The 22,609-nt window shown below is 43.0% G+C and overlaps 1 protein-coding gene across 6 annotated transcripts in view; it reads right to left on the reverse strand.

The window, feature by feature from the left end:
* The window catches only part of erbb4 (erb-b2 receptor tyrosine kinase 4), a 798,196-nt gene that overhangs the window by 243,953 nt on the left and 531,634 nt on the right, over nt 1-22,609 (reverse strand). For all 6 annotated transcript variants that reach the window (XM_033024309.1, XM_033024312.1, XM_033024311.1 and 3 more), the window contains exons 5-7: nt 15,242-15,307; nt 7,140-7,258; nt 2,209-2,350 (exon numbers count right to left, since the gene is read on the reverse strand). In XM_033024309.1, the coding sequence (XP_032880200.1) occupies nt 2,209-2,350; nt 7,140-7,258; nt 15,242-15,307 (327 nt within the window). The remainder of the gene's footprint in view (nt 1-2,208; nt 2,351-7,139; nt 7,259-15,241; nt 15,308-22,609) is intronic.

Raw genomic sequence — 22,609 nt, forward strand, 5'->3', positions numbered from 1 at the left:
AAGTAATAGAGGCACACAGGTTGTAGAGCAAGATACGTAAACTCTCAGAAATGTGCTTTTGAGAAGTTTCCAGACCTCTGCAGGTGATTTGGCAGTTTTGCAATTTGTCCTACTTCTGCTGGCTTACAGTCTCCGAAGAACAGCATTATGCTTGACAATAGGATGACTCTCTGCACAATGGTACATAGTCATAGTGTGATATAGCATAGAAATAGGCCCATCAAGCCAACTTGCCTACACCGGCAAACATGGCCCAGCTATGCTAGTCCCACCTGCCTGCGTGTGGCCCATAACCCTCCAAACCTGTCCTATCCATGTACCTGTCTAACTGTTTCTTAAATATTGGGATAGTCCCTGCCTCAATGACCTCCTCTGGCAGCTTGCTCCATGCTCCCACCACCATTTGTTTGAAAAAGTTACCCCTCAGATACCTATTAAACCTTTTCCCCTTCACCTTAAACCTATATCCTCTGGTCCTTGATTTGCCTACTCTGGGCATGAATAGGTACAGTCGATGTGGGCAGGGGACCACCCACCTAAAAATACCAGAGTGACTCTTGCTCGTTGTTGCCTGCAGGGGAGAAGTGGGTGGTTGGGAGGGGATGGGAGGTGGTGCAATTCAGTAAATGCCCTGACATTCAGCTGGAGCAGAAAAGCTAAAAGCCTGAAAAAATCCTGACTGAAAGGAAATCTATGTGGGAGTGAACTGTGACAAACAGCAACTGCCATACAAGCCTGCGATTTGTTTTACTTGATAGATTTAGTCAAGGATCAATGTTTTTATCAGTTGCATGATACAAAGATTGAAAATAAATTGATAACAGGCAGACAGATTCTCAAGACGACACAAAGCTGATCCCAATTCCCATGAGACCTCGCTCTGTTTGATCTGGAATGTTTCAAATTAAACACGCTGCAGATATATATATACAGACAGATACACATATATATGCACACACAAATAATTACACACATGCTAACATAAAAGCACACACATACACATACATGCACAAACAAGCACATAAACACAGGCACACACTCACAATACACACACATGGGCACACGCACGCACAAAGAAACAGACATATGGACACACAAAGACACAAAAGCACCGACATATCCGAATATACATGCACATGCACACATTCACAGATGCATATGCAGATACACATTTACATACAGACACACAGACATAAAGGTACATATATATGCTGATAAAATCACATACATACAGATAAAAGCACAAATGCTTACACTTTCACTTGAACACATGTTCACATACTCTAGTTCAATTACACTGCTGACAGGCAAATCATTACTAACATCCTTGACTATCTAAAGTTATACTTTCTAAAGATGGGGGTGTGAGGGCTTGAAAGAAAAGAAGGAACAGAGAGACAATGTGGGGAGAGAATTGAGGAATGTGTAACCAGGAGGGACAGAGACAGCTGGAAATAGGGAAACAATAAAAGTAGGATCAATGAAAAGTGACAAAGGGATAAAGGCAGAAAGAAAAGCAGAGTGAAAGGTGTGGGTAAGGGTGGGAAACACGTTTTAATAGGCGGAATGAATGGACAATAAGGAATTGGCCAAAGTTTTCTTACTACAGTGGAGAGAGCTGGACAGGCATTGGGATGGAAAAAGGGGACAGAATGAGCCAATGAGCCAATGAAATCCACTGGTCAGCACCGGCTACAACTCACAAGAACCTCCGAGAACCTTCGACCTCCTGGCAACCCATTAGGACCTCCTGGCGACCCACCTACGGCACGAGAATTCTTGCTACTTTCCATAATGAGGCCGCGACCAGTTCCCAGAATACTGAACTCCTCACGACTATGAAGGCGACTCCCCGGCAACCACCAGCGAACATGTGGCGACCATGTGGCGACTGCATAGTCGCCTAAAAAGTCGCCTAAGTGGGACAGGCCCATTACTTACTGTAAGTGAGATTTGTTCAGGGATATAGTTAGGAAGGTTTTAGATGGATTTGGGTCAAACGCAGGCAAATGGAACTCGTGTAAATGGGTATCTTGGTTGGCATGGACAAGTTGGGCCAAAGGACTTGTTTCCATGCTGGCCTCATCCGAAGACCACATCGGCACACATCCACTACTGTGACCACAGTCACACTCCTGCACTGGCTCAAGCATAGATCAGACTCCAGCTTTACGGATAACAAAAGACCCTGTGTTCCAGTATACATACGTGGGCATTTCTTGACGCAGAAGGCTCCATAGGTGTACTTGGCATTTGGATTGGGTTCCACCTGGAATGTTATTGTGTTGTAGAAGAAAGGCAGAGGACACTGAATGACACATGCTCCACTGTCATTGAAGTTGGTGCACGCCTATAAAGTGAAGGGAGAGACACATTGTTACAGGAAGTAAACAGTCACTGGTCTGCAAAAAGAAGCAACAAAAAGCATGTGGTCTGTAGAAGGGTCTCGACCCGAAACGTCACCCATTCCTTCTCTCCAGAGATGCTGCCTATCCCACTGAGTTACTCCAGCTTTTTGTGTCGATCTTCGGTTTAAACCAGCATCTGCAGTTCCTTCTTACATAGCACGCAGTTCTTATTGTTTGAAACAAATGCTGAGTATTTACAACTGTCTCAGATTTGATTTTAATAGTGTTGTTATGTCATAACTATTCCAGTTCTGTCCACTGTTGCTGGTTCTGTAATGTGCTCTCAGCTCCAATCACATTACTAGATGTACTCAATAAGCTTTTCCATTTCTCTTTTACTACTTTAAATCACCACAGTGAGATGTTCCAAAGGTCCAGTATGAAGTAAGCCCTTAGATAAAGGTATCTTTGAGCAGGATCTTCAAAATATCAGATCGCAGGTTCAGTAAGTAATTGGGGAATGGAACATAATGTTATTGTTTATTGCAAAATAGGGTGGTTATGCACAAATTATATAGAGCATTGGTGGGATCATATCGAGAGTACTGTAAGAATCTAGGCCTCTCTTCAGAGGGCAGATAAGGAAGTCTTTGACAGAGCGAGAGAGAGATTGTTGGTAAATAATGAGTGGGCCGAGATAGTAGTTGAGGAAGGTACAATAACAACATTTAACATTTAACAACATATTTGGATATGTACACTGCTACCTCTGTGATTTACCAATTTCACCTTAACCTACCAATCATACATCCCACCAATCCCACCTGGATTACAAACCATATGCCTCACTAATCTCTAGTAGGCAACCCTCACCTCTGACCCACCTCCAAACTAAACTATCCACCCCACAATCTCTGCTTCTGCCTCTTGGTGTCCTACACCCACCTCACCTCTGGGGCACATTAACAAACTGCCTTGAATATGCAAGCTGTATTCAAAAATGCTTCTAGAGTTTCTGAAAATCCCTCAGACTGACCTTCCAACAGCATACTGAACCATGTGTAAGAAAGAACTGCAGATGCTGGTTTAAATCGAAGGTAGACACAAAATGCTGGAGTAACTCAGCGGGTGAGGCAGCATCTCTGAAGAAGGGTATCGACCTGTAACGTCGCCCATTCCTTCTCTCCAGAGATGCTGCCTCACCCGCTGAGTTACTCCAGCATTTTGTATCTAACATACAGTACTGAACCATTTGCTGGATGCACCTTCATTAATTAATTTCACATTAATTTTGTCGCGAGGCTTTTCAACATCTGCACATTCCCTTTCTACCTCATTTGATTGGGCTAATAAATAACTGGATGTTTCTATGATCAGACCTGCATTCCACTAAGTTCATACATTCATATGTTCTAGGAGCAGAATTATACCATTCAGCCCATCGTCTACTCCGCCATTCAATCATGGCTGATCTATCTTTCCTTCTCAACCCCATTCTTTTGCTTTGTCCCCATAACCCCTGACACTCTTACTAATCAAGATGGTGTCAATCTCCGCCTTAAAAATATCCATTGACTTGGCCTCCACAGCAGAATTCCACAGATTCACCACCCTCTAACTAAAGAAATTCCTTCTCATCTACTTTCTAAAGTACGTCTTTTTATTCTGAGTGTGAGACCTCTGGTCCTAGATTCTCCCACTAGTGAAAACATCCTCTCCACATCCACTCTATCCAGGCCTTTCACTATTCAGTAGTGTTAACTGAGCATAAATGAGTTCTCTAATCTGGTTGTGGATGATCAAAGCGCAGCAAAAGAAACCCTACAAAAAATCTGATGTGTTTCTGAGTCAGTGAAAACATTCAAAAACTAGGATCGCTCATTTTTGAAACTTAAAAAAAATGCAGATGCTGGAAATTTGACAGCATCTGTGGAAAGAAAAACAATGAATACTTCAGGTTAAAGATTCTTATGTCAGTGACTCTGTAACTCACTCCATAGACGCTGCTGATCTGCTGAGTGTTTCCATCATGACAAATGTGCTTTTGGCAAAAAGTATTCTGTCTTATGTTGAGATGGAGCTAAGATGAACCAAGTGATACAGCCGGTATGATGGGCTGAGTGGTCTATTCCTATCCACATGTAATTTTGCAGGGTAAGTCATCCTACATTAACCAGAGCTTGCTACCACGAACAGATACCCAGAGAGGGACAGAAGGCAATTACAGGAATGAAAGCTCCCTCACAAAGTTACAAAAAGCAAATCTTGGAGATCCAAGCTCAATTCATGAACTACCTCTCATCTAATATTAATTGTAAACATCTTCACATGGACTAAATTAGCATCAATTTGTTTCATAAGTAAATTCAGTTATATTATTCATTCACAGGCACAGAAATCCTCATTATAATTTTAAATGCCAGTCTATTTCTGAGATCAAACATTTTCCATTTTACAGCACCAGATCCACCCCAAGGTTGGTTTTCCTCAATCAAGATGCATGTTATCCTTCATCAATAATATTACTTTATTGTTATTTTGTTCTAAAGGTTCAATGTACTGTAGGTGTTATGATTTATCACTGTCTGGAGATAACCAAACAAGGAATGCTTTACTTTGTCAAGTAAAGCTTAGACTCAGCAAATGAAAATGTCTTTAAACTGAAGTATTTCAAGCAGGGCACAATCACAGGAGTATTCTAAAAAGGCCTAGAGCATAAACTCATATCACACTTTATATTCTGGTCAGTCATTAATTAAAACTTAGCTTAAAGACAACTGATTTTTATTGGGGAGGAAGGTCAGACAGCCAGTTGATGATATGATAATGATATTAAGGCCGTAGAGTTGGTGATAGGTGATATGGTAACTCAAATTTCACTGTACCTTAATTGGTACATGTGACAATTAAATTGAATCTTGAATCTTGAATGTTGGGTGGGTATGGGGGAATTGGGGTGAAAGAGTGAGGATGGTAATAATTGGGTAGTAGGAGAGTGGGATCAGTACTAGAAAATATATTGCAGATTTTTCATCATTCATCTTCTATTGCTGCTCAAAAATGGAAAGAGGGACAGTGCAGTTCAGGGATTGATTACAGTATCTCATCAACGTGTCAGTGATGGAGAGAGTCAACAACTTTCAGTCAAAAGTTCCTGGTCATGCATATCTCTGAAGATCTGTGCTAGACCCAGCACATTGATGCAGTCATAAAGAAGGTCCATCAGTGCCTCTCCTTCCTTAGAAGATTGAGAAGATTTGGGATGCCGATGAATACTCTTTTGGACTTTTATAGGTTTACTGTAGAGAGCATATTGACTGGTTGTATCACGGGCTGGTTTGGCAACTCAAATGCCGAGTAACGAAGCAGATTACAAAAAGTTGTGAACAGCTCCGGTCCATCATGGGTACTGACTTCCCCACCATCAAAGGGATCTATAGGAGGCGCTGTCTCAATAAAGGGCCTGTCCCACCAGCATGCGATTGCATGCGTCAAACGTGATCGCTTGAGGCGTACGGCTGCGCGGGACCGGTCCCACTTCGATCGGCGGAGAAGTATGGAGTTGTGCGGGGCAGGTCCCGACATCGCGCGGGACTCCAAAAATCTTGCACTGTCCGAAAATTCCGCGCGCCAACGGCCTGTCGGCCCGCAGCCACATTGAGGGCGTACGCAGCGTCTTGACGACGTACGCCTAGCGGTGGCGTTGCGCGATGACGTCATCGCCCGGCGTGCCATTGCTTGATGACGTCACCGCCCGACGCCGTGCGACGTCTAAATTCAGTCGGCCCGCCTCCTGCCTAGCTGATTGGTGAGTATGATGTCGGGACCAGCCCTGCACAACTCCATACGCCTCCGCGGTTCGAATTGGGACTGGCCCCATGAGGCAGTACGCCTCAAGCGACCACGTTTGGTCGCGCTAGACGCATGCTATCGCATGCTGGTGGGACAGGCCCTTCAGGCAGCCAGCATCACCAAGGATCCACACCACCCTGGCCACGCTCTCATTTCACTCCTGCCATCAGGAAGAAGGTATAGGAGTCTGAAAACTGTAACGCCCAGGTCAGGAACAGCAGCTTCGCAACAACCATCAGGCTATTGAACACTACGAACTACAGCTAAACTCCAAACTATGGATGCCTTAGTTGCACTGGGGACCTTGGGCTTTGCACTGCAATGGGCTTTTTATTTAGTTAACTTTTTTTTTGGTTTGTTTATTATATTATTTATAGGGTATTGTGTTCATAAATCTGCTGTGCTGCTGCAAGTAATAATTTTGTTGCTATGTTTCAGTATATATGACAATAAAACACACGCTTCTGAAACATTTCAGGGGGTGAAAATATGGAGTCTTATTTGGTTTAACCACCACATAAAATATATAATGAGATGCTCTACTAAACGGAAGCTTAACCCTGCAAAACAGATTGTCATCTCTGGTGCGGCAGCAATACCTCAGCTGGGAAAAAAATAACGCAACATTGCTGAAGTTAAGAATTTCCACGTCTGCATTCCCGAATTTCTTTTGTGGTTAGACTTCTGTATGGATTACTAATGAAATGGGTCATTATTACTGCGATGAAGCTAAGAGTGCAAATGATACTGTGCATGACATGAAATGGGGAAACAATAGTGCAGCAAATCTGAAATGGCGTTGTGGTTTGTCATGTGTTGCGAGTGGGTCAGTGGTAGGGTAATGAGTCTGAATTGGTTCTGTGATACTGTACTGCGTGGAGTGTGCCAACCATACCCTAACAGACAAGCAGTGGGTTAATGTTACTCGTGGCCACGTACAAAGCAATTGGTGTCCTTGGGTCCTGAGCAGCCGCCTGCACATTCCCGATGGCAGCAGTCACTAACAAATGGGCTAAAACATCGTTCGTCACACTGCTGGGCGCACACCGTCTTCGTGACTGCAAAGAAAAGACTGCATGTAATTTCAAAGTGAGGACATATCAATGTCATGCTTCCCTTTCAAGAGAAGAATTGTCCAACAATTTAGTGGCCACTTTATGCCGTTAAATTACAGGAGCATTTTGCACAAGCAAATTATCAAGGCAATGAATGCACTATATACAGAGAGCCGCAAATGGAAAACCTATCCTGGTGACAACAAATCTAAAAGCTTCCCATTATTATTTCTCCCTTTTTACCACAGATTAGCAAAATAGTTTCTCCGCTACTCTCTCCTGCAAATTAAAGTGTTGAAAGTCAAACACAATCCTTTCCTGAAAGTAACAATGGAACTTCAAGGTGTGTAACCCTTGTCCTATAACATGGTCTAATGTATTTACCATTGGATATGTTCTTCTTCTTTGCAGAGAAATCTGAGCACAAACATTGAATTTTAAATCTCTAAGTAGAGCACTGTCTCAAAGATGGCTTGCAGTATAAGTGTCACAACTGGAAGACAACTGGAAGACAAGCACATCCTTACTGTAGTGGATCTTGTATGTAGGGCTGTGACAGAGAGAAGTGAATGAGTCCCTTTGGGCCCACAAAATTTAGCTTTGTGATAACTAAATTGCACCAGGCACTTTCACTGAGTATATTTAGCATTAGGATACATATATAAATATTATACATTAAATTGTTTGTCCTCTGTCAATACAAAATCTTATTATAAAAAGCATTGAATTTGCAAGGCAAACAGTTGTGTGAAGATTATTTATATTTAATACAATGGATGCTGGTATAATAAAATCTTTCTTGTCATATTAAAACATTGCTACATGAGAAAGCAATGAACTGACTGACAGTTTGATATTATGGAAAAGACAACCAGCTCAAGTTCAAGCACAGCAAATGGTCTGCCGGCCTTGAAATTGCTGTATTGGATATCGATTCAGGCACTCACTAATCCAAAGAAAGGTGCCCATTTCTCCACTTCCCTGAGTTGTGAGGCTGACCTGTGACCTGAATTTACACTTTGCAAAAAAGCACTGCAATCCGTAGAGTGCTGTTCACAGCATCTGAGATGGAGTCGAGATTTCTAAAAGCATAATTACGATGATCTCAGTGAGGGGGCAAGCAGAGATTAGGCACTTTACATCTATGAGCTTCCAATGATCCACTTGGCCTGTTCAACTTCATTTTTGTGTGGTCTGTAATGGAGGATTAATATACTTCCATTTTTATTATAAGTAGGCAGTAATTTTATTGTAACAGGAATTTACCTCCATTTGGTTCTTGCAGTGTGAAATGCACATTGTTTTTTATTATCATTCCACGAGCTTCACTTGTTTCTGTGTGTGTGCATGTGCTTGTGTGTGTGTGTGCCTGTATGTTTCTCTGTACATGTGTGAGCATGTTGGTAAGATGCAAATCTTATGTTGGACAGCAAACTGTAGGCCAAGGATCTTCGGAGCCACCTGTTGTGTCTTCTTTCAAGTTTGATTATTAGCAGTTTGAAATTCATATTTCCAAATTGGTTGATTAATTGGCTACTGCAAGTTTCCCCTACTATGGAGATGAGTGGTAGATAATCGATGGGAGTGAGCTGAGAATAAAACATGGACGTTCAGTGACTGGAGTCATATGGATCATGTGCAGGCAGATAAGAGTAGTTTATCTTGGCATCGTGCACGGCACAGACATTATGAGTTAAGGGACCTGTTCCTGTGTTGTATGGTTTATATTCTATGTTCAAAAATGGTAATAGTGTAGACTTACATTGTGGACCAAAGGGCCGGTTTCCACACAGTATCGCTCTGTGGCTCTCACGTATCTATTTGAATTTGTTGCAAGTCCTAAGCACAATTGTGAATATGTTAAATTATCCTGCACAGTAAGGTTGTGAATGCAAATATGTTACTCGTGTATAATGTCTAAATATTTTATTGTTGATACATTCTGCTTGTAGGTTCTTGGGAACAGACACAAAGTTCATGATTTGGTATTTTTAATATAACTAATCAGATGAATTCACAACTAATCTCTGTTGACATCAGTGCAGATAATCCTGTATAAATATTTTATAATTATATTTCTTTCTTTGTAAGGGAGGAGTAGTATATACGTGGTTTTTAGTTACCAGGGAAAGTACTACCTTAAGGTTTTATAAACAAGCATCTGCAGTTTCTTATGACTACAGTACCTTAAGGTTAACGGGTGTTACAGTAAAAGACTGTATCACATGGCTCTGTCTTGTTACTTTGTTAGTATCCTGTTTGTAGTTCATTTAAAGATTGACACAGATAAAGGCTGTGTTTCATGTCCAAGTGACTGGATGAGTGACGATAATACTGAGGCTCCAAACTGTGAACTGTGCAGTTCACTACAGCTGTTTGCCTCAGCTGATAAGCAAATATATTTCTGGTGTTCTCTTATTCTCTAATATCCACTCTGCTTGCAGTACAGTCTGGTTTTGGAGGGTGAAGAAGTAGTTCAGCCGGATCGTTAACTCTACTTCATTGAGATGTGACTAGTCTGAACACTTGGTGAGTCACTTCTCGGGGCCCAGTTGGTGGGCTTACTTTGGGGAACAGACTCAAGTGGTTAATCGATCAGTGACATTTTTAAATGTGAATGCTCACATTTTTTGCCTCATTATTATTTCTGAGGAAATTGATTTTATGAAATACCAGCAAACATACATTAACACTGCGGCAATTTACAACAGGATTGGCAGAACACAATGAGCTCCATGCCTCTCCCTCAAACCTGCCTGAACTTTCAAATGTCTGCATGGTGAAAATTAACCAAAATCAATATATCTATTAAACATTTATATTGCTGCAGAAACTCAAAGGTTTCAATCCACATTACCGCAGAATTGTAGAAAAATTCATAAGTTGATCTGGCTGTGGTTCAATGATTTGCATGGCAAGTTGTGCTAGCAATCAACTCCAACCACTGACTCGCTTGATAATATTCAATCTTGCTCATGTCAGTATCATCAGAGGCTTGTAATAATACACCCCTGGGCTACCCGTAACATTTTCCATCAAGATGTTGGGATTGTTACAAGAATAGACTTTCAAATAAAGAAGTAGAATCTGTTGTGATGAATTAAGAATTTAACTCTGGCACAGATCTGCAGTGGAACAGGTGGCATCAACACATCTAAATGCCTACAGGGCTCAGGACTCCCATGTGAATAGGCAAGTCCCACGGTCACTGGGAGAGCCTGATAGGTAGCTGGGATATGTGTGAGGAGGGAGCTTGTTGGAATTCCCTTGCATGCACACTGGGGGAATCTGTCTGCCCATCGCACGCCAGATTAGAAATGTAGCAGAATCCATGAGGATTCATCTCATTGGCACTGTCCAACTGCAAGGAAGAAAGGCAAGCAGTATTTTTCAATTAGATGTGTTTACTTACATGTTTTTAATTATTCAGTAGTGTTTAGAAGTTGTTTTTTTAATTTATTTCGTAAATGTTACATTTTTAATTATTTTAATGTAATTTCATTTTGAAACTTGTTAATGTTTCCATCACGTATAGAGTCATATATCTTGGAAATTGGCCCAAGTGGCCCAAATCCTCCATGCCGTACAAGTGCCCATCTAAGCTACTCCAATTAGATATTTAGAAGCACTAAAACAAATTGAGTGCTGTCAAAGCTGATGGTGGCACCAAAGGTTCATATGGATGCTCTGTAGATGGGGCTGATTCTGGGCCACATGGACTAAATATTTTGATCAACATCCTACCTCAATGCAAGGCCTCAGCACCTGGCTCCAGGATGGTCTCAGCCATGAGGATCAGCCCAGGGTGATTCAGTTCTGGGATGATTGTGGCATTGGGTACACGGGAGATGAATACTTGAAGGTACAATATGGATCTGGAAACATGGTAACCTTATGCACTGCCTCAGAAGAAATCTACAGCATTTTTATGCCATAATCCTTGCACTCTTTTACTTATTTATGATTATGTTTATGTACGGTTCGGTTTTACTGGATTGTATGCAAAACAGTTCCTTTCACTGTACATGTGTTCAACCTCTCTACACCTGCACTGCTGGACAACCTCTCTGCACCTGCACTGCTGGATACTCTCTGCACCCTCATCGCTGGACTACCTCTACACCTGCTCTGCTGGACAACCTATCTGCTCCCTCAATGCTGGACACCTCGCTGCATCTGCACTGCTGGTCAACCTCTTTGCTCCCTCACTGCTCGACACCTCGCTGCACCCGCTCTGCTGGACAACCTCTCTGCTCCCTCACCGCTGGATACTCTCTCCACCTGCACCTGCACCGCTGGACACCTCTCTGCACCCTCACCGTAATGCTCAAATATTCAACTCTACAAATAACTGGTTTCTTCAACAACCACATCCCATCCTGCATCCAAGTCATTAAACAGCTTAGACTTCTACGTCGACCCCGTTTCATCCACAGAGGCTCTCGGCGCAAGCTTGTTTACTTCAACCACGGACATTCCATTCCATCCATCTGCTCACTACCACGCTCTACCCCCCCTCAACCGCGTCACCCCCCACCCCAGCTGACCGCACGCACTGTCAACCGGGACAACCTCAGATCTCTCCAGCCTGCTCCCATCCCTCCACCCTCTCATAATGCCAACTTTGCCCTCCTCATCACCAGGTCGCTCAACAACAAAGCCCTTGCCCTCCATGAACTAATCCTTGACAACACTCTGGACTTCCTTCTGCTCACTGAGACCTGGCAACAACCCAATGTCTTCTTCTCCCTCAATCAAACATCCCCACCTGGATTTAATTACATTTCCAAACCCCGCCCCTCCCGCCATGGAGGTGGCCTCGCTGTTATTTTCAACCAGAATGGTCGGATCACTGAACTCACCTTCCCCCCAGTAGCATCATTTGAATTCCTCGCCTTCAAAGCCCTTTCCTCCATGACAGTCATCCTCATTTACCGGCCACCTAAACCAAACCCCTCCTTCCTATCTGACTTCACTGAACTCCTCACACTTGCCTCATCCCTCTCCTCACGTCTGCTGCTACTTGGTGACTTAAATATTCACATGGACTCCACTACCTGCAAGCTTGCATCTGAATTCGCCTTTTTACTTGACAACTTCTCTCTCACTCAGCACGTCACCTTTCCCACCCATGACAAAGGTCACATCCTTGACCTGGTCTGCTCCACAAATCAACCGGTACTCGACCTCCATCCATGCCTCTTCCCCCTCTCTGATCATAAGCTTATACGGTTCACCATCCCTTCTCCGACACCTCGCCCCCGCTTCCTCCGAGAAATCACCTTCCGTAATCTAAAATCCATTGATCCCCACCATCTCTCTGACCTGCTCTCCACCACTCTCCCCCTGGACTCAACCCCCATCTCACCTGATGATCTCACAAACCATCTCAACTCCACCTTGTCTACCTCCCTTAACACTATGGCCCCCCTCAAAACAAGAACCGTAACTTTCAACACATCTTCACCCTGGTACACACCTGCACTTCGTAAACTGAAACAGACTGGTCGCCGACTTGAACGACTCACAAAGAAATCATCTCTCACAGTCCACCTTGAAGATTACAAACTCCACCTCACTGGTTACAAAGATGCCCTCATTGCTGCAAAATCTGCCTACCTCTCCTCCATATTCACTGATCCCTGCCTAAACCACAGAACCCTCTTCTCCACAGTGGGCAACCTCCTCAAACCTCGAGCCAACACTCTCCCTACCTCTACTCCGGATCTCTGCTACTCATTCCTCCACTTTTTCGTTGATAAAATCAGCACCATCTATCAATCTTTATCCCCTGTACCCGACTCCCCAGCATCTACTCCACCACCTACCAAGGCCCCTCCTTTCAACATCTCCACTGACCTCCTTACCCCTCCTCCACACTGCTTCCTCTCCCAGTTTGACCTGGTCACCCCTATTGAAATCTCCAAACTCATCAGCTCTTCCAAACCCACTACCAGCTCCCTCGACCCTCTCCCCACTCCACTGCTGAAGTCCTGCCTCCCCGTTCTCTGCCCATACCTCACTAATCTCTTCAACTCCTCATTGTCCCAAGGAATTGTCCCTTCCGCTTTCAAAACAGCTGCTGTCACACCAATCTTAAAGAAACCTGGTCTTGATCCCTCCTCTCTCATTAACTACCGCCCAATCTCAAACCTCCCCTTTCTTTCAAAAACCCTGGAGCGTATCGTTGCGTCGCAACTTCATTCCCACCTCCTTGCGTATAACCTACTTGAACCCCTCCAATCTGGCTTTCGCCCCCTCCATAGTACAGAAACTGCTCTCCTCAAAGTCCTCAACGACCTCCTCACCTCTGCTGACACTGGTTCCCTCAACATCCTCATCCTCCTCGATCTGAGCGCAGCCTTCGATACAGTGAACCATAACATCCTGCTCACCAGACTCAAAGACCTCGGCATTGAAGGCTCTGCACTCAGCTGGCTCTGTTCCTACCTTTCCAACAGATCCCACTTCATCTCTCTCCACAACCACACCTCTGCTACAGCCACAGTCACTCAAGGCGTTCCCCAAGGCTCCGTACTCGGCCCCCTCCTCTTCATCATCTACATCCTCCCCCTTGGTCAGATACTCCGCCACTCCGTGTCCCTCACCATCTTCCAGCCCCGCCTCAAGACCCATCTCTTCACCTCTGCCTATCCTTAGCCCCACGTCCCCCTCCCTTTTCATCTGTGCATTAATTGCCTCATATTGTGTTTTGAATTGTATTCTGTCTTTACTTTGTGTACTAGTCATGTCTCTACTATTTATTTCATTCCCCTTACATGTTTTTCCTCTACCTGCTAAATTTTTGTAAGGTGTCCTTGAGACTCTTGAAAGGCGCCCATAAATAAAATCTATTATTATTATTATTATTATTATTATTATGTGACAATAAAGTGACTTTGGAATTGTCTATTGTCTATTGAGATTAGTGCAGGTAGGGGAACTCAATGAGAACAATTCAGACCTATTGCATTTTTACCTCCTTATCAATTTCAATTTAATTAAAACTAACTTAAGCAAATAAATGGACATGTGTGAATGAAATCTTGCATGTGTGCTCCTGTGTCAAATGTAAGCCATTCATAGGAGGACTCCAGACTTATGGCAGCATTGAGGATGAATTAATAGAGAGTGTCTTGGTTTTATAAAATTACTTATGTGTTATAAGCACTTCACAAGGCACAATGAACGAAACATTGATGGCAGGTTGGGAGATTGTTCAGCAGGTTTCCAAAACCCAGGATCAATTAATAAGAAGCTGAAGTGGAGAGCCTCTGAAAACAAGCCCAGGACTGGCCTGGGTAACTAAGCCAAGCTCCTGTAGTAAGTACAACAGCACACTAGCTTTCAGCTGAGTGCAGGTTGCAAAGTCCAACTGTCAATAGGCTGGGCTTCAGCGGGAGGGGACACACACACACACACATATAGTGTGTGGTGGCACCAGTTAGAGGAAGCCTCCACTGTTTGAATCAGCTGCACCTGTTAAAGTGAGGTTCTTTGTCACATGATGGAGAAGAGGCATACCGGCATTCTATGGCTGAGGATAATCTGGGGATGTGTAGGGTGCTGGTGAAACACAGGAAAGAATGGGCTTGACAGATTTGGGACTGGCGGCATTTAGACCTGTGGTCAGGCGTGTGGTGTCCTGGAGACTGCTTATGTCCTACAAAAACAACACTCAGGAAAACAGGAGCAGAAGTAGGCCAGCTTGTGAACCTGTGGGACACCACGTCTGATGACAGCCACGAGGGGGCATCCCTTTTTTCCCAACATGGCTCTGGGGGGATTGTGGGATTTATACAAAGTCCACTTGTCTGCACTTGAGAAACAATAAGAACATTTTTACACCATTTAGTTGGAAAACATTGTCAAGAAACAAAAAAATGGAATGCGAGAGTGTGGCAAAAAAAATAGTGAGGTGAATGAGAAGATGCAGATCCAGAGTCAACATTAATTGTGTAAGCATGCTCTATGAAATATACTCACGGGTCTGGCATTGGTTCTCAGATGGACCCCAGCATCGACCTTTGCAAGACTTGTGACACCTCCCACCTATGAAATAGAACCAAAATTACTCCCGGTCTATCATCAATTGCACACCAAACATACTGATCAACTGCACAGTAGTGACAGCATTTTAAAGCATTTGGACTGGAATTATTTGCCAGAGTGTGGGGATTCTGGCGTTGAGAGTTCCAGCTGGACATTTATTGTCCTTGAAAAAGTGGTAGTGAATCTCTTTCCAGAGTCTTTCATCGCTAGCGTTATGCATTGCTTCCTTATCATTATAAAATATTGGGAACATTCAATAAAGGTTCCAATGCAGAGTCTAGAAATACAAACAACAGAACAAGACATACCACTCTCATTGACACTCTCCATCATGAGTATTAGTAACTCCACTCACACTGGAGGTAAAATCTGGATCTCCATGAGTAATCCAACATCACAGTGATGTTTATTAATCTGCAGATTTGGATCACAGAAGACTAATCCTTGGAGACACTTACTTACATATCATACCCACTAGGGTTATTCAACTATCTGAAGATGGTCGAATACGACAAGGATTCTCAGAGCATGTTTCCCTTGATTCTCAGTGGCAAAGCAAGAGTTTTCATGTCAGAAGTGAGGCTTCAACATTTAAAATTGGGGGTGAGGTGAAAGTTCTTTACTGAGGAGTTTGTGAAACTTTGGAATCTCAGCCCAAGAAGGCTTTTGGCTATTTAGTCATGGAGTATATTCTGTACCGATATCAATAGAATTTGGGATTCAGAAGAAATCATGGCGTAGATAGACCTGGGAAATGAAGCTATTGCCGGTGGTGTATTATGTATGATAAATAAGGATGTGATGGGGCTGTAGAACCTAATGGTGTCAGCAAACCTAATGCACAAGCACCACACGCACCATGTTGGAGTGCCTTGCTGTTGGTACTGAATAAAGTTCACACTCTTGCTTAAAAGCTCCTGTGCTCTCTCTGTATTATTCTGCTTAGGGCTTGCCACTTTCCCTGTGGTATGAGATCCATCTGAAGTTGCGTCACAATCAGTGATCAGATAGTCTTCAATGTGGATTGACACTGATAAGGAAAGTCATCAAGAGGAAATGCTCAATGATGTACCTTCAAAGGAATACATCGCACTTGTCATGATACCCCCATGGTTGTAAGATAAAGCGAACAGAGAGAGCAAGAAGTTATTTTAAACATCAAATGAACAGGCATACTGAGTGCCGTTGATCATCTTGAACATGCAGCCTTCAATTACACCTATTAACATTAAAGGATTAACAAGCAAGGTGGGCAGATTTTGTCTGATACTTGAGCATGCAAACATACAGAAGGCTTTACTGCAACTTAATTTTAAGAAAAGAAAGGGAATGCCACTTCAAAAACCAGCAGACTTCATGAGAGCCAGGGATGTGGAACAATGTGCGTGAATCCTACAAATCCTGGATGAAGAGGTTGGAAATGCTTTTTAGTTGCCAGGAATATTACTGAGGCAGAAAGTGCTGAGATTCCTCAGGCATACACTGCTCCAGTGGGCAAATCAAAGAAAACATATTACTGGCAGAGATCAGCTTCAGAGCATAACGCACACTTTGTAAGTTAGTTGCTCTGATGAAAGTTAAAGTTACATCATTTATAGAGATGGTTTGAAATCTAGAAGCATACATCAATCCAAAGCCTTGTGAGAGAGCAGGCTGACAAAAATCAGCACAAGCCATCACAATCTATGAGCGATTAGGTGTTGCACTGCCAACTTTGGAGAGCTTTTAGATTGTGTGTGAAGCATCTGGTTTATCTCTCAGCAACTTAAAATTAACTTGCTTACTGTCTGCACCAGTACTCATGAAGGAACTTCAACCTAATACCTCAACACTACCACTCTTTCCACAGATGCTACATGACCTGTTGAATGTTTGCAGCATTTTCTGTTTATATTTCATGTAAGATTCAAAGGATGAAAGAAACTACCCTTAACATAACTGTTAAGACAAGAAACCTAACATTACATTGCAGGAAGCGGTAGCCAAGAATGCCCATCCTGTGGCAGCCACAAATATAATAATAGCTTATGGTATTTGGAGAAACCCATAAGAATATGGTCCAACAAGGGACAGCTTCATGTGATCTCAAATGGTTCAAGTTTCGGTTACAACTGCTGCAAGTCACTGTTATAAATGTATTATTGGTTCAACCCCAAGCAATTGTTCTTTTTTGTCACCAAATGTTAAGTGCTGGAAGAGCTGAAAGCAACATGTAAACTAAAACACAAGGCAACAAATGAGAGTGCTGGTTTTAATATGATACCACAGAAAGAGGATGAATTGCTCATAACAAGACATACAGAGGGGACCAGCACAATATTACAGAAGCTGCAGATGACACAAAACTTACTTTGCATTGGAAGTTATTAATAATGTAAATGGAAACAGCTGTAAATTGTTCCATGGAGAAACAGGGAATGGCAGATGTTGCTTTACAAGAAACAACACAAAATGTTGGAATAACTCAGTGGGTCAAGCAACATCTCTGGAGAACATGGATTGGAGACATTTCAAGTGGGGACCTTTTTTTTAGTCTGAAGGAGTGTCCCAATACGAAACGTTACCTATCCATGTTCTCCAGAAATACTGCTTGTCCCGTGAGTTACACCAGCACTTTGTGTCCTTTTGTGTAAACCAACATCTGCAGTTCCTTGTTTCTACAATAAACTTGGCTTGATTTACCTATGGTTCACACTTTAAATAATTTTACAAAAGAATCGGGAAAGAATTGTTAAGGCAACCCAAAATATTTCAACCAAATGTTACAACTATAGAAGGGAATAGGCCCTTCGGCCCACCAAGTCTGTACCGACCATCCAGCACCTATTTGCACTGATTCCACTTTCCTATAACATCTCCCACAGCTCTCTCTCCTCATCCCCATTCTTCTATCTCCCATCTACATTTGTGGCAATTTACAGGGGCCAATTAACCTCCCCGCCCATTGGAGTATGGGAGGAAACTGGAAATCCAGGAGAACCTCATGCCGTTAAAGGCAGAACCTGCAAACTCCACACAGACAACACCCAAAGTTGGATCGTCTGGGTTGCCAGTGCATTGAGGTGGCAGATCTGCCCGATCTGCTAAATGGTCTTGTAGATAGGCAAAGCTAAATGATGATCCGGTTCGTGGGGTATTCTCCGCAATATATACACACTTTTCTTTAGCCTCCTGGCACTCACAGCTTCTGGCTTCACATCAACTTTAAGACGTTTGATGTTAATCAGACTCCAATATGCATTGGCCTATCTGATAGCTTGGAAGGAAAATCAGCGAACTGGGTCTAATTGGAGATCTCCAGCAAAGGATTGGCAGAGGCCCCATAGACAGTACAGCCTCCTGCGCTGTGTTGTTCCAGGATGCAGACATCTAGCCACACCAGACAAAAGCAGACAGAATCGTAAACCGCCACAATCATGGCAAACCATTGTTCACCTGTCAACTGGTGGCCTCCTCTTTGGGCTGTTTCTTGCTGCGGAAGTGATAACGATTGGTCCTTTTTTTGGGTCAGTTTTATCCCTGATTCCTCTAAAATGATATCTCATTTGTTCCTTTGATGGGTTCAAAAGTTTATTGCTGTAATTACACATCTTGTCACAGGCCTTGTTTAAGTGTCACTTTGTTGCTGCATTAGAGTTCATTTGAGGTAATTATCTCTGCAAACTGCGACTGGCTGGCAACGCCTGTGTATAATTAGCTGTCATTCTACACCATCTGTTTATTTGTGCCGCGCTTGTATAGGTTGCTTGTTCAAAATACATTCTAATGTTAATGCACTGCGCACAGAGCAAAGATGTCTTCATTTATTTGTCTTCTCTTTTCATCTATATCTTTACATGAGGTGCCTTTTTAAGAGTTTCAGAAATAAATTTCCCATTCTTCTGTTTTCTCAGTCAAAGCGTGCCAGCCTGCACGATGGGTCACTGGGAATCCACTTTGAGAGGTTTACCAGATACAGTAAAATCTTCCCATCTGTCACACCAATTTTCTTTCCCTGTTCTCAATTTATAAATGAAACCTTGTGTGGCTAAATGCTATCCCCAGTGAAAAGACTCATTATTTGTGTAGGACCTGAAGTATCTTATCACTGTTCATGTGTTGCTCGATGAAAAATAATAGCATGGGTCCACTTTACTTCCTATTGTTTTAACTACCCATGCTTTCACCTTCAATGATTTGCAGAAATCCCCTGAAATCTTACCATGCAAATGCCTGCATTTATTCTTAACCTGCCTTCATTTACTGAGGTTTGCCACTCTTTCTCTCAAGGTGTTAGTGTTTCCTGCATCAGCCACATTTGGAGTGAACAGTAGTGGTCTCTGTAACTCACTAAAACTCCACAGGCCAAAATATCTACTTTTGCACCAACTATTTTGTGCGTGAAATATTGGTTGAAATTTGGCAGGAGGTTTCTTTATTGTTGGGATCTGTAAAATTATAGTTGTGGCCCTTTGACTCACCATGTCTGTGCTGACCATGAAGCACATGCCTCTATGAAGATGGTGGCATTGAAATATCAGGGGATTGGTGCTTGTGTGTGTGTGTGTTGTTTTGAATGCATGTGTGTGTGTGCATTGTTGTGCTCTGGTGTGTTTTTGTATGCATGTCAAGTCAAGTCAAGTCAAGTTTATTTGTCACATACACATACGAGATGTGCAGTGAAATGAAAGTGACAATGCTCGCGGACTTTTGTGCAAAAAGACAAACAACCAAACAACCAAACAAACTATAAACACAATCATAACACACATATTCTTTTACATAATAAATAATGGAAGTAAAAACGTTCAGTAGAGTTAGTCCCTGGTGAGATAGGCGTTTACAGTCCGAATGGCCTCTGGGAAGAAACTCCTTCTCAACCTCTCCGTTCTCACCGCATGGCAAAGGAGGCGTTTGCCTGGCCGTAGCAGCTGGAACAGTCTGTTGCAGGGGTGGAAGGGGTCTCTCATGATATTGTTGGCTCTGGAGTTGCACCTCCTGATGTATAGTTCCTGCAGGGGGGCAAGTGAAGTTCCCATCATGCGTTCGGCCGAACGCACTACTCTCTGCAGAGCCTTCTTGTCCTTGGCAGAGCAATTCCCAAACCAGATGGTAATGTTCCCGGACAAGATGCTTTCCACCGCCGCTGCGTAGAAGCACTGGAGGATCCTCGGAGACACTCTGAATTTCCTCAATTGCCTGAGGTGGTAAAGGCGCTGCCTTGCCTTACTCACGAGTGCTGAGGCGTGTGATGCCCATGTCATATCCTTGGAGATGTGGACTCCCAGATATTTAAAACAGTTCACCCTATCCACAGGATCCCCATTTATCCTCAATGGATCCTCAGTGTGTGTGTGTGTGTGTGTGTGTGTGTGTGTGTGTGTGTGTGTGTGTGTGTGTGTGTGTGTGTGTGTGTGTGTGTGTGTGTGTGTGTGTGTGTGTGTGTGTGCGTGCGTGTGTGTGTGTGTGTGCATGAGTGCGTGTGCGCGTGTGTGTATGTTGTGTGTATGTGTGTGTGTGCATGCATGCATGCATGTGTGTCAAAGATGCGACGGTTTGGGTGGTTGACAGAGATGTGATGACGCTGTGGTCAGGGGTGTGCAGGTTGTAGAGGATATCTAGAGGGGGTGGTGGGACTTACCTGTAGCAAGATCATGGACTAGTTCCCTTCAAGTTGGCCAAAAGCAGTCTTCACTTGTCTGTGCAAGCCTGCTTCTACAAGAGTGCTCAATGCCAATCACTGGCCCCACGCACACACGCATGCATGCACACACACATACACATACAGATACAGATACAGACACACACGGCACATACATACACGCAGACACATGTGCAGACTTACAGTCACACATACAGACATACATACGCACATACAGAGTGACACACGCACACACACACGTCGCCCAGGTGACTCTTTATGTACTAGTTGCAAAAGTGGATCCACAATCAGGCTTCACAATTGCTCCACTCTTTTAAATCTCTCTGTACACTGTTGATTGTTCAATTCTAATTATGTATTCTCTTTCCACTGACTGGTTAGCAACAAAAGCTTTTCACTGTACCTCAGCACACGTGATGATAAACAATAAATTAAACTAAACTAAATAAAACACACACATGCAGACACAAAGACTCAAACACGACCACACACACACAAATACACATACACCACACCTACAGACAGACACATGCACACACATGAATTTTCTTGATTATCTCAATGTAGGCATTGGCGCTATTTAATGTAATTCTCTATTTTAGCATGTCAGACACAGTAAGGTAACGTTCGTGGTGTGACTGCAGATGATGTGAAAAAAACGCAAGCTATCTGCTGATGAGGATCATTTCCCCGACCTTGCCTACAGATGAATGGTGTTAGTAGAAGCACAGACTTCCCAATGAAAGATTTGTATTTGATTTGCTCTTTTTACAATCTCAGAATGATCCATTTTGCTTTGCCAAGGGTTGTGATGTATTCACAAAACAAAGCCACCGGGTGAGTCGTACACCTAATGTGCAGCCCTCTCCTATCACACCCTGATCTTTTATGTTACAACAAAACTTACTGACATCACCTGACTTTGGGCCATTCACAACCAAGCAAATGAGACGACACTGTGGCGCAGAGGTAGAGTTGCTGCCTTACAGCGCCAGTGACCCAGGTTCGATCCTGACTATGGGTACTGTCTGTGTGGAGTTTGCATGTTCTCCTTGTGACCATGTAGGCTTTCCCCGATTGCTCCGTTTTCCTCCCACACTCCAAAGACGTGCAGGTTTGTAGGCCAAAGGGCCAGTTTCCATGTTGTATCTCTAAACTAAACTAAACTAAACTAAACTAAACTAAACTAAACTAAACTAAACTAAACTAAACTAAACTAAACTAAACTAAACTAAACTAAACTAAACAAATAACAAAGATGATAAAAGTCCCAAGAAAGGGGAATTTTTGAAGCAATTGAAGGATGTGTGAAGGTCAACTGAAAGGTCAGCTATCAGGCTAAATGTTCGTTCAGTTTTAAAGCCACAGTGGCTGTCCCCAGTAACCATCTGATTGTGAGCTTGTGCAACGAGTATTTTATGAGGTTCAGAGCAATGCGTTGAATGTTCACATAATGTGAATAATCTATGACCCGCCCCGATTATTCCAAATCCATGTCCTATACTTTATGTGTCCTGCTTCAGCACTCAGTGTGAATAAGAACAATAAGACCAAGCTTTGGAACAGATAGCGCTGTGAAATTCAGCTGTATTTAAATCATTTTTGATTTTCTAAAAGCAAACTGCTCTCGTGAGAATGAGAATGTATTTACTATTTACTCT

This window comes from Amblyraja radiata, chromosome 7, assembly GCF_010909765.2.
Source record: "Amblyraja radiata isolate CabotCenter1 chromosome 7, sAmbRad1.1.pri, whole genome shotgun sequence".
Classification (NCBI taxonomy): domain Eukaryota; kingdom Metazoa; phylum Chordata; class Chondrichthyes; order Rajiformes; family Rajidae; genus Amblyraja; species Amblyraja radiata.